The sequence below is a fragment of the Contarinia nasturtii genome, unplaced genomic scaffold (assembly GCF_009176525.2).
Source record: "Contarinia nasturtii isolate CC-2019 unplaced genomic scaffold, AAFC_CNas_1.1 Cnas_scaffold_2611, whole genome shotgun sequence".
In the NCBI taxonomy this organism is placed as follows: domain Eukaryota; kingdom Metazoa; phylum Arthropoda; class Insecta; order Diptera; family Cecidomyiidae; genus Contarinia; species Contarinia nasturtii.
Window position 1 is genome coordinate 206,207 of NW_022199931.1, and position 13,699 is coordinate 219,905.

The 13,699-nt window shown below is 34.4% G+C and overlaps 3 protein-coding genes across 3 annotated transcripts; 1 reads left to right on the plus strand and 2 right to left on the minus strand.

Moving 5' to 3' along the window:
* Positions 1–229: 229 nt before the first annotated feature.
* LOC116348638 (gastrula zinc finger protein XlCGF49.1-like) lies at positions 230–1,096 on the plus strand. Its single transcript, XM_031779692.1, has 3 exons — positions 230–359; positions 428–437; positions 538–1,096. Exons 1-3 carry the CDS (start codon positions 230–232, stop codon positions 1,094–1,096), a joined length of 699 nt encoding a protein of 232 aa, XP_031635552.1.
* A 576-nt stretch (positions 1,097–1,672) lies between these two features.
* Positions 1,673–5,695, minus strand: LOC116348639 (protein artichoke-like). The gene has a single exon (XM_031779693.1). The coding sequence runs from the start codon at positions 5,693–5,695 to the stop codon at positions 1,673–1,675; it is 4,023 nt and encodes a 1,340-aa protein (XP_031635553.1).
* A 1,698-nt stretch (positions 5,696–7,393) lies between these two features.
* Positions 7,394–8,838, minus strand: LOC116348641 (zinc finger protein 37-like). Its single transcript, XM_031779694.1, has one exon. The coding sequence runs from the start codon at positions 8,836–8,838 to the stop codon at positions 7,447–7,449; it is 1,392 nt and encodes a 463-aa protein (XP_031635554.1). The 3' UTR covers positions 7,394–7,446.
* Positions 8,839–13,699: the final 4,861 nt, after the last annotated feature.

Consider the following 13,699-nt stretch of genomic DNA (forward strand, 5'->3'; position numbering starts at 1 on the left):
TGGTGGCGAAAGTGGAATCGCGGATAATGATCCAATTGGCGCTAATGTTGACAATCCAACGCGTAATAATCCGAGCACATCAAATGGCAATGGAAAGAAGCCCAAAGGTTCAAAGAAAGTAGGCAAAGGCACACGATCAAAGAAAACAAAGGTAACGCCAAAGTTGAAGAAGCACAAGTGTCATGTTTGCGACTATTTGGCATCGGACAAGGCAAACCTGACACGGCACATGCGCGTCCACACCGGCGAGTGGCCTTTTACTTGTGAAATATGCGCAAAGACCTTTACATTTAAGAGCGTATTGAATCGTCATAAGAAAGTCCATTTACCAAAATTACCATTCCGTTGTTTGAAGTGTCGTAACGGTTTTACAAAAGAAATCGATAAAATTAACCATGAAAATTAATGCTTATGGCCACAATACCAGTGCCACATATGTAAAAGCACAACTCGGAATTTGTTTGATCTGAAGCGGCACATGCGAATCCATAATGGTGTGAAGCCATTCAAATGCCGTGTTTGCTCCAAATCATTTAGTCAGAAAGGTTCTCTCAATGCTCATTTACGCATACATGTCGAACAACTTCCATTCGACTGCTTGAAATGTGGCCAACGATTTGAGAAAGAAAACCAGATGATATCGCATGAAAATCATTGCACCAGTCGCCGATACGTTTGTTATCTATGCCCGTACAAATGTTTTAACAAAGGTCAATTGCAACTCCACATGCGATCAAAGCACACTAGTGAAAAACCATTTTTGTGTGCATTTTGTGAAAAGACATTCTATCAAAGAATTGATCTTAAACGACACTTGACAACACACAACAAAAAACAACCGATTCGTTGCTCAAAATGCTGGAAGAAGTTTGTTGAAGAAGGCGACAAGAAAGTACACGAAGAGCATTGCAACCGACGTCACTATCAGTGCTATTTGTGTCGAATTTCAATGCAGAATTCATCCGGTTTGAAGGTCCATACTCGTAATCACCACACCGGCGATAGACCATTTTCATGCGATTTCTGTGCTGCTCGTTTTGTATGGCGATTTGGTTTTAAACGTCACATGGAAACTGTTCATCGTTTTAAGAAGTGATGGTGAACTTGCATCAATCATCTCATCCTTACTATGAACATTACATACATTGCATATTTTTGATATACATATATTTACGCAAAGAATTAGAATTTAATTGAATATAAATTACAACTTTCGCCATTTTCATCATAAATATAAAGTACCAAATAAAATCTTCTTTTGTTTCAAATTTGAAAGAAGTTTCTTATTATGTGGATTTGAAAATATTAATTGGCACTTATTCATTTTCTTTTGCACCAAAATAAAACACTCTATGTTCTCTAGCATTATAAACTGTAAATGAATACAACTGAAAAGGCAAAATGATGCAACAATGCTAATGTTTTCTAGCAAATAATGTGCTTCTTCGATTAAAAAATCTTCATTACCTTGGAATAGAAGATATTCTTGTTTGATTTCAATTAGATACCGTTTGACACAATTTTATATGAAAATATTCTTTTGACCAATGTTCATACCTAAAGAAGAAAATGATGTTCTGAGTATGAATTCTACAACATTTTTTTGACTTTTTATTTTGAGTAAAAAAGCGAGTATTGTTCATAAAATACACTAAAAATACGAAACATCTGTCTATGCCTCGGTAGATCCATGTTCAATTAGTTCGATGCCATGTTGGCTACTCCTGGCATCATGACGATAGGCCGTAGTTCTTTCCAACGATTTGCATGATATTTTCTCAGTGATTCGTTGAATGGGCTTTAGTTTTACCACACAAAATATAAAACACAATACCAGTAGTACCTCTATTACTCTTAACTCTACCAAACTGTAGCTGGATGCAGTAATTATGGGTTGAGCATACGATTGAACGTTGTCCATTTTGAAGACCATCGGTTCTTTTGGAGTAGATACCAATTTTTTGTCAGTAGTTGAATCGATGGTAGGTGTCATCCCTCTTTTTGGCTCATGAGATTCGCTTGATTCAACCTTAATATGATCTGTATCAGTGAGGTATATAGCCGGTGTAACTTCTATTTCGTTTGTAATTTCTGTCATTGTTTCAAAGGTACTTAAACTGATGGTTTCAGTGTCTTCAGTCGCCATAGTGCTATCAATTCCAGTCATATCGCTTTGTTCAGTCACTATTGCTTCCTTTTTTGGTGTCTCTTTTAATATTTTTTTCTCTGTTGTCCCCCTAAACTCATTTGTCTTTGTTGCTTCGGTGGAATTTATCACCTTTTCTATTTCTACTGTTGCTGTCGTCACCTTAAAACCAGTAACTCCCTGTTCTTCCCACCGTTTGGTACTCTCTTCTTCATGATAGCAATCAACCCCATCAATGTGAGTGCGATCCGATGGACTATGAAACAATCGTAGATCTCTCCACTGCGTCAAAAACCCGGCCAAATACTCACATCCAAATCGATTCTTTGAAATTCCCAAATATTTCAATTTCGGAAAAATCGTTCGTGTAACGCTATCCACTTCGTTCAACTCATTCCCTTCAAGTTTTAATATTTCCAATTGTTTAAAGTTTCTAAGCAGTAAGGTGAAGTTCAACTTTTGCAAATGATTGAAAGAAAGGTCAAGCACCTTCAAATTGCCCTGGTGATAGAATGTGCTGAATCCGAAATTCGATAAATTCGTTTGGCTCAAATTCAAATGCTGCAACTTGGCGAGCTTTTTAAATGTCGACGGTTGTAATTTTCCAACGAAATTCAAAGATAAATCCAATTTTTCAATCGACACTCCTAGCAAATCAATCAATTTCGATGTGGTTTCCAAGTGATTTCTTGAGATATTCAAATATCGAAGATGTTCCATGTGCTCTTTGGTGCAAGATAGTTGGGAACTATCATTTGATACGTGGAAGACAATCTCTTCTTTGTCGGAATTCATTTCGATTGAGGTTCCCACACAACTTAAGTCGATCTCTTCGATGTGGTCACATGATACCGGCATTGACTCTGTCGGTGAATGACAATCAAATCGCCCGATTGATTTCCGGTCATATTTTGAAATCAGAACATTTAACGTCGTCGCTTTAATGCTTTCAGTTGTGGTCGTTGGCATTTCTTCGGATGTGACCATTGCTTCTACAATTTTACCATCATCATGGTAGCAATCAACACCATCGATATTGGTTTGATTCGATGGATTGTGAAGCAGCCGTAAATGTTCCCATTGCGTTAAAAATGTCGCCAAATAATGGCAAGAGAAGTGATTTTTCGAAATGCCCAATGAACTCAGTTTTGGAAAAATCGTTCGAGTCACGCTATTTATTTCCGTCAAATTATTACCCTCCAAATTAAGCTCAGATAATTCTTTAAAATTCCTCAAAAATACCGTAAAATCTACTTTTCCCAGTCGATTGTACGAAATGTCAAGCACTCGCAAGCGCCTTTGGTGATAAAAGGAGCTGAACCCAAAGTTTGTCAAATCAGTATGACAGAGAACGAGATGCTGTAAATTATTGAACTTTTCAAGTAAATGTTGTGTTAATTTTCCAATATAATTCGAAGATAGATCCAACTTTTCCACGGACGATCCTAGTTTTTCAAGGAATTTTGCCGTGTTTTGCAGTTGATTACCCGAAATGTTCACGTATCTCAGATGCTGAAGATCGGTTTCTGTACAATGCAACTCTGCGCCACCTTTTTTCATGCGAAAAACGATGGTTTTTTCTCTTCTTAGGTCAATGTCAAGCGAATTGTTGAGACAGCTGGTGTCAAGCTCCACAACATCATTCCATGAAATATACACTTGCGCCGAGTTCAATAGTGGCATGAAGATATTACGATCAACACGTTTAATTGAATTATTTTCCAAAGACAGTACTTGCAATTTCCTATTCATTTCGAAGCAAGATTGATTCGGCGAACTGTTGAAACTGATGGACGTATTGCTCAAATTCATGTGCTTTAAATTAGTAAACTTTTCAAACGTGTGCACATTTATTTCTCCCAAAAAATTCGAAGATGCATCCAATGTTTCGATTGATGTTGATAAAATTCCGATGAATTGTGCCATGTTATCAAGCTGATTTCCGGACATATTCATGTGTTTTAGGTGCAGAAGTTGGGTACTAAAAAAAGATAAGTTCTTGGTACTGTTTGTGACACGAAATGAAAATAGTATTTTAGAAGAAGTTTCAAATCGAAGTAAATTTCCCACGCTGCTTGTATCAATCTCCTCGGCTTCGTTCATGTCGATTCTAACCCGAGCTCCATTCATCAGTGGCAAGAAAATGTTACTATTCCAGCGCTTAATTCGATTCCCTTGCAAGTTTAAATACTTAATCTGCGTGTTTTTTGCAAATAACGTTTTATCAATCATTCCAATTAAATTATGACCCAAATTCAAGGTAACCAGATTACGAAGTTCCGAAAAGGTTCCAACATTCAAATAATTTATTTCGTTGAAAGATAAATCAATTTCACTTAAACTCAATGCTCCATAGAATAACCGGTTGCTAATCTTTGTGATTTTATTGTGGGATATGTTGAGCTTTTGCAGTTGATGATCGTTTGAAAATGCTTCTTCTATTGCACTCAAATTGTTGCAAGAAAGATCAAGGCTTGTAAATTGTTTTAAATTGGAGAATGACAGAGATTCATTGCTCGATATGTTTGCGTTGTATAAATTCAAGTATTTTATATTGCTGAGTCTTTGAAAAATATTCATACCTCCCACTCTCGCCATGACCTCTGCATGGATACTTCCTACATCGTTCGATGATAGGTCCAATGTTTCAATGTTCGATGATCCCAATAATTCGATCATTTGTGGAATATTCGAGAGTCGATTGCCGGAAACGTTCAAATACAGAAGATTTTGAAAATTCTCTTTGGTGCATCGAAATTCGGAATTGGTGTCAGTTGCGCGGAAAACAAGTTCATTGCCATCTAGTTCAAATTCAAGCTTATTACCGGTGCAGCTTGTGTCAATCGCTTTTACATTTTCCCATGAAATCTCCATTGCAATTGACATTTTCATCGATAGTAACATAAGATCACAATCAAAACCCTTAATTGGATTATTTTTAAGCTTGAGCGTTTTCAATTTTTTATTATTTTCAAACAGTTTTGCATTAATAGACACAATCAAATTATTACTCAAGTCCAAAATTCGCAAATCATGTAGCGTTGAAAATGTTTCTGTTTCTAAAACTTTTATGCGATTCGATGATATGTAAATTCCTTTTAAATTCGGCACATTATTGAAAAGTGATGATGGAATAGTCTCCAGATTATTATTTGTTGCTTTGAAGGTTTCCAAATATTGAAAATTCAGGTCTGATGACGATAAGGACACAATGCCATAATTTGAAATATCAAATTCACGCAAATTTCGAAAGTTGGAGCGAAGTTTTTCGTGTAAATTATTTCCTCTGCAATCACCAGTTTTCAGAATTTTCACTTCTGAGTCTTGTGAATAGGTAAAAAGTGCTTTGTAACATTGGGTATAATCATTTTCATATCGATAATTATAATTATAAGAGTATCGATCATAATATTGATGGCGAGCGAAACTACCACAAATTAACGTCACTGAATCGTATGAATAACCATCAGTCCGAGTACAATCAATGATTTCTTCTGACACCGACACTTTTAGAAAACTGATACAAATCCAAAAGAAAACCGATTTCATTTTAAACTTCTTTGTTGTGCTCTTTGCATTTCTTTCACAAAACTAAATGTATGGGAAGCACACAATGGGTTTATATAGTGAAGTAAGATAAATTTATCATTTCGAGAACCATTGCACTCTCGTCCAGAGCTTGAAATCGTCACTTGCAAAGAGCGAGCTTACTGGAAACCGCTGCTAGGTATGCTGGTGTGATTATTGTCGTTGGTATTTGTGTAAGCTTGTGACAACTGACAAGTGCACAAAGCCCTTCTGAGGTAATGCGCTTGGTATGTGTACGCCTACTATGCTTCTAGAAAGCGATTTCATGCTCGGATTTTGTACGAAGTAAATGCAATATAAATACATGAAAGTTCCGTTGATATCATCTACTTTTCTATAGCATATTTATAATGCAAATATTGCATGTAATGAATCCCATACGGTCCCTGGAGTGTACTGAACCTTTTCGAAGATAAACGAATAAATATAAAATGTATGGCTATAGTGAATGTACAGAATATTTATGCCACTGCGTATCTTATGGACTTGTTCAACAATATACAATATACATACACTATTGATAACACTTGTTTTAAAAAGATTTTTTATGGCAAAAGAACGAAAACGCGTGCCTAGATAAAAGTAAGATAGAATGCACTTGTTGCAATTTTGCAACATTTGCTTTGTCGATTGCATCATTTCCGCGATTTATTATAATGTTTCCAGAGAACTCGTGTTCAAGCAATTTCATAACAAATGCAAAAATTGCATTTTATAAGAAATTTATTTATAAATCTTTTAAGTGAGAGAATATATGAATAATCTATCAATGTTATAAAGAATTTTGCATTTGATTGCTGTACATTGTTGAAATTAACTTTGAAATCGCCAAATTTGATCTCATTAGATACAAATCTGAACAAGATTTATTTTCTTTATTTTGTTTATTTATTTTAATGCTATATGCAAACTGACAATAAATTATAAACTTACATACATAGTAACATCATACTTTTAACAGCCTCGATGGCCAATTACAAAAATTAATTGGCTATTTTTATGTTTAACTCGTTATAAAGAAATTTATTTATTTTATTAATTAGTATCAATGTGTCATTTCAAAGAATGCAGATCGCCCTTGTAAATTTTTTGATACAATTTTCTCAACTTTAAAACTTGCTTTGAACTCATTGATTCTACAAATCAAAAGCGAAATGTTGATAAAGTAGCTTGAAAAGAGATTTTGACAAAATGGACAAAATATATATAGTGTCCATTGGCGTTTTGGTTTTGATGTATTTAATTATTCAAAAATTTTAGATTACCGATAGCTTTTTCGGAGTTTGTTTTATTGAATTGAAGAAAAATTCAATATTACACACATTTTGCCACGGAAAAATTCTCTTCATCACTTTGTCTACCATCAACAAAATTCTTCAATTCATACAACAAATTCATTTATTACTTTTCTATAAATTGGGCTTCTTTGGAAGAAAACATTTCAACAAGAAATAAAAAAAGCAAGTAATAAAAGACAATTCATTTTTGCATTTTCGTTTATTCTATTTTATCTTTCAACAAATAGAGCGTTAGTAGTGTTAAAAATGTTATGGAAATTACATATTTTTTTATTTTAAATGATGAGAGAATGTTGATATGTAATAAGTATTAGCCTAATTTATTGATGATTTGATATTGATACTAAAATACTGACGCTAGAAGCAAGTAAATGTGGACTTGAATAGAAGCGATTGAATGGCTTATGTTAAGTACTAATTCTTATTACGGTGGAGAGTTTTCGTGTGGCGTCTAGCTCCATCAAGCGTTGCAAAACGTGTATCGCATAGTTTGCATGGAAATGGTTTGTCACCCGTATGATGGCTTCGCATATGTTGCTTTAATTGATGTGAATTTTGCTTTAAGTCTTTACATACGTAGCACTGATACAGGCGACGATTGCAGCGTTCTTCGTGAGTTTCCTTGTCACTTTCTTGGAAAAAGGGTCGATAACATTTGGCACAACGAAACGGACGTTGTTTGGCATGTGTTGCCAAATGTTGCTTAAGATTGAATTTTGTACAAAATCCCTTTTCACAAACACCACATCGGAAGGATTTTTCGCCTAAGTGTTTTGCTTGCATATGTCGTTTCAAATTATATTTGTTGAAACATTGATATGGACAGAGATAGCATTCTAATCGTCGGCCTTTGCATTGATCATCATGCAATTGTTTTTCATTTTCTTGAGCGAATCGTTGACCACATTTGGAGCAGGCAAACGGCAGTTCTTTGACGTGAGTCCGAAAATGCCTCTTTAGATCACCATTAAGTGCAAATGCACTGGAACAAACATGGCAAGCGAATGGCTTAATGCAACTGTGAATTCGCATGTGCCGCTTTAGTCCATGAACTTCCTTAATGACAGTTCCACATAAGTAGCATGCATACTGATAAGCTTTGCATCCATTTTCGTGGTTGATCTTTTTAGTTTCATTCGCAAATCCACAGCGACACTTCGAACAGCTGAATGGAAGTTTTGGACCATGGATTTTTTTGTGTTGATTTAACTGGCTCTTCTGTGCAAAAGCCTTGGTACATATTTCATATTCAAAGGGCTTCTCGCCAGTGTGGGTTCGAATATGTCTTGTGAGATGTGATTTGTACGATGAAACATAATCACAGAAATGACATTTGTATTTCTTCTGTGCACTTGCCACTGGTTTCTTCGATGTTTTCCCGTTGCGATCTCTTTTTGCGCCTTTGTTCTTCTTGCCATCGCCTTTTCGTTTCTGATTTGCTCCCTTGTTGTTCAACTTTGGTCTTGGTCCGCGTGAGTCTTTACCAACTAATTCATCTCTATCTGCTTCGGCTTTCAAGCATCCGTTTTCTTCTTTTTCGTTTTTTTTCGTCAAGCATTCGTCTTCGCACTTGATTTCCTTCTTCACAGGTTCGACTTCGCTGTCACTTTCGCTCTCTGATTTGATTGAGGCGTTAGCTTCGACTGGCGACGGCGGTAGTGGATAATGAAGCAATTCGATGCCATCCGTGGGTTCTTCTTTGACCACAACTTCTTGCTTCACAGTGACCTTTGTGGCTGATCGTTTGCATTTACATTTGCGCTTCATCTTTCCGCAACAGGCTCCTTTGCTTCGATACGGATTCATTGCGACTGTAGCTATAATAAATCAAAAAGAGAACAAATTCAGTCAATAGAAATATGCGTACTACACAAGTTCTGATGACAAGTATCAAATGACAAAATTTCCTGCGACATAAAGTCATTGAATGACGTCATCGAATTAACGAGAAATATGCGAAGTTCAAGGAATGATTGAACAATATCCAATACAAACACAAATCAAACCAGAAAATCACGATCAACTAATAAACTTTTATCAAATTATGTTTTAAATTTTGAAAAAAGGAATCCTATTTTTATTGCTTACGTTTTACTCCAAACTAGTTTTCTGTTCAAATATCCTTTCGACAAAAATAAACTCAAAATGGCTTTAGTTAATCATTGAATTAAAGTGTTTCTTCGAGGTAAATGGATTTTCTTAAATAATTTAGTAGGAAATATATCGAAAACTCACCTTTTAATATTATTTCTTTTGTGCAAAAAATAAAATTCCAATATTGTCAGCATAAAATGTGCTCACCAATGACCATCTGCTTATGAGCGTCTCCAATCACTGTGTGCGATGATGAATCAGCAGAATTCATTGGCTTGGTGAAAAATGGCGCGCACAGCTATAATTGTGTTGGTTATTCAAAGAACCGCGATGAAGTTGGCCACACACGTCAGTGTATTGACAAACATTCAAATTAAGAAAGATGTTAATTTTCGTAGAAAAAATAATAAAATTCATGTTTTATTAAAACCATGGCCGCTTTATTTTCTTTCATATCCGAGAAAGTAAAAGTTGAGACATGAAAGTGTGAAAGTCTTCAATGATTTATTTTCGTCTTATTTATGAAATTAAATCGAAAGATCTATGAAGTCAAATTGAGGCAATAAAATTGAAACAATTTTAGTTTTTCCCACATCAAAATACTCAATAAAAATCAAATTCAAGGAGATTTTTTTTGTTATTTGAAAGTTTATAAATTCTGAGAACACATAAAACTCATTTCGATAAAATCAATTTAAAATGTTTTAAATTTACCAAAGGATCTGTGAATGGTAAAAAGATACTCTACCCAATAAACCATTTATTAGATTAATAAAATGTGTCTTTCAAATCATATATTGAGGCAAAGTCCATCGGATATATTTTCCTGCTACGGCGCTACATGATCCAGACTTGTATGCTTCCACTGTACAATTCTTACTCAAAATAAAATGTCTTACATCCGTAAGATGAAATTTTCCGCACTGTGATCCACAACATGCATTTATTACAAATATTTTACTTAAAGAATTCACGAGAAAACTGAATCTGACATTAGTTTTACGATACAAATAACTTTCGAAGCAGTTTTCATACAAAAACTACTAAAACTATGAATTTTTGTATCGCAGCCATGCCTATATGATATCGTAATCATTTGAAAATTTGCAGATGTTATTTTTTTCACAAAAAGTTAACATTCTGAAAGTTTGAAGAAATTTCAATGCATATTAGGGATACTTCCCATACAAAATTTCGTTTTTGAGCAAAAAATCCAAAATTTTGTTCAGGAGGTACCCTCAATATGCGTTGAAATGTCTTCAAACTCTCAGAGTGTTATTTTTGTGTGATAAAAATAACCTGTGCAAAGTTTGAGCTTATTACGATATCATACAGTCATAACTTTCATACAAAAATTCAATTTTACTTTCCCGCACACACCTAGTGTGCATTGAAATTTCTTCAAACTTTCAGAATGTTAACTTTTTGTGAAAAAAATAACCTCTGCAAATTTTCACATGATTACGATATCATATAGGCATGGCTCCGATACAAAAATTGCCATTTTTATCGTAAAACTAATGTCAGATTCAGTTTTCTCGTAAATTCTTTGAGTAAAGGATTTGTAATAAATGCATGTTGTGGATCACAGTGCGGAAAAGTTCATCTTAGGGATGTAAGACATTTTATTTTTGAAATTTTTGTATGAAAGGTGTGTCGAAAGTTATTTGTATCGCAAAACTAACATCATATTCGGTACTCTCGTACCCAAAAACCGCCCAATACACATTTTTGAGTGTTTACGTATACATTAAATATCACTTTTGGAAGAAAAATTGAATTTTTCACATGGATGGCCATGGGCATCACACCAGACATGACACTTCACTCTGTCAACCAAAGTCGCTCAAAATCTAATGGTTTCTATTCCTCGGCACCCCCAATCATCCTGTGAAGATTCAGATTTTGAATTACTTTTCTTGTTTGAAAGTTATCGTGTTAACAAATTTTTGCGTACAGCGTACAGGGTACAGGGTACGCACATACATTCGGACATCGAAAAAACGCTAGATTCGTGTTCTCTGGCCCCAAAAACACCCAGAAAACACATTTTTATGGGTGTTAATTTTTCGACCGATTCCAATACTAGGTGTGTGCGGAAAAGAAAAAGTGAATAAAAAGACATTTTTCAAAAAGTGAAGACAAGAAATTCATCTGAAAAAGTGTAAGAATTCTGAGAATCGGAAAAAAGAATAATGGAAAGGTAAGGTGTTTTGATAGTGAATTTATCCAGTGTGTAGAAAAAAATTAAATGTTTTTGTGTAATTAAGGTGTTGGTGTGTTAGAATAATTGACTTAAAACTAAAATGTAGAAAGAGAAAGAAAATTTGAGAATTGAAAATTGAAAGTAAATTGCACATGAGAGTAACGAGTTCGGTTATAACGACATCTGGTGGTGAACATTTGAATTGTGACCCGTCACAAGCGCCATCTCTGTGTAGTAGTTTATAAACGTAAAACCAGAGGGTGTGAAGCCTTGTTTTGAATTTTAGTTGGTACATTTTGACACCAGATGTAGCCGACGTCGTTCTTGATGTGCGTGGGGTGGACACCGGTTTTTTTTTGGAATGATAATTTTTGTTTTTAATTTTTAAAATATTTTTTACGAGAAAATATTACAAAAATTTGGCTATTTTCTCCGTTTTTTTTAAACTTTTTGAATTCGAGGGTATCTCTCCCCGTTAAACTTATAAATATGGTTATAATATCTCTTAAAAGTAGAATACAACTGTTTTGTGTTCAAAAAGGTTTCAAATTAAAGTAGATATAATAAAAGAAAAATTGATTAAGATTTTGTGTTTAACATTTTTTTTATTGAGTGAACCCCGAGCAGTAGATGAGAAGCAACGCCATCTATCGTAGTAGTTAGATTTTCAGAGTTTTTTTATAATAATTATTATTATTATTTTTGCCATTTCCCAGTCAACAATTTGTAAAATTTTCGGTTTTATTGGCGCCGCTGAACAAAAGTTGTGATCGTAAAAAGTTGAGATCTTGAAAAGTTGAGATCGTGAAAAATTGTGATCGTGAATTACCACATTGAGATCGTGAATCAACACATTGTGATCGTGAATTAAAGCACTGAGATCGTGAATTAAACCACCGAAATCGCGAATAAACATTATAACATCGTTGAGATCATAAAAATTCAGTTCATTTCAATTTGAGATCGTAATATTCAGTTTAAGATCGTGAAAATTCAAAGCAATCCAGACCCAAATAGTGAATTCAACGAACTATATCGTGAATTTAACGCACAAAATTATCAAGTATTGAGAACCAGCAACATAAGATCGTGAAACTCAGTGCCAGTTTAAAGTCAACTGAATATAAACAACAGCTCAACAATAGTGACACAACACCATCAATGTACAACGGATAGCAAGAGTGACACCGAACCAAAGTAATACATCAATGGAGCTACAGCAACAATACATCAACAGTGATTCTTAAGCGACGACTCATTAAAAGGATTTCAACAACAGCGATACCACCAATACCAGCGAAGTATAGTGCAGTGCAATATTCATAGTGCAGTACAATAAATCATCGTATCGACGACCAATTAAGAAATAAAAAATTAAGTGATTAATTTTAAGAAATTTCAAAAAAGAAGGGAAGAGAGAAAAACTCATATATTCAATTATTCATATAAATAGTGAAACATTGTGAGCAGTTTTAAGATTTCCTGCAAAAGAAATCAATTGTAGGCAAAAGTTGCATATTTTAAAAGGTCGTGCCATTCATCTTTGTTATTTTTCCGTACACACCTAGTGTGTAAGGTAAAGTATTGGAATCGGTCGAAAAATTAACACCCATAAAAATGTGTTCTCTGGGTGTTTTTGGGGTCAGAGAACACGAATCTAGCGTTTTTTTAGCAACCCTGTACCCTGTACGCAAAATTTTGTTAACACGATAACTTTCAAACAAGAAAAGTAATTCAAAATCTGACTTCACAGGATGATTGGGGGTGCCGAGGAATAGAAACCATTAGATTTTGAACGACTTTGGTTGATACAGTGAAGTGTCATGTCTGGTGTGATGCCCATCGCCATCCATGTGAAAAATTCAATTTTTCTTCCGAAAGTGATATTTAAGGTATTCTTAAACATCCAAAAATATGTATTTCAAAATAAATCGATTTTTGTATGGAAGCCATGCTCGTATGATATAGTTATGAGCTGAAACTTTGCACGGGTTATTTTTTTCACACAAAAATAATATTCCGAGGGTTTAAAGAGATTTCAATGCATAATAGGGGTACCTCTGGAACAAAATTTGGGATTTTTTTGCTCAAAAACGAGAATTTTGTATGGAACGTATATACCACTCAATTGTATTGAAATTTCTTCAAATTTTCAGAATAATTGCTTTTTGTGAAAAAAATAACATCTGCAAATTTTCACATGATTACGATATCATACAGGCATTGAAAAGTCTATCAAAAATTATTTGTATCACAAAACTTATATCAGATTCAGTTTTCTCATGAATTCATATTTACGGTAAAAGATACGTAATAAATGCATGTTGTGGATCACAGTGCGGAAAAGTTCATCTTACGGAGAAGAAG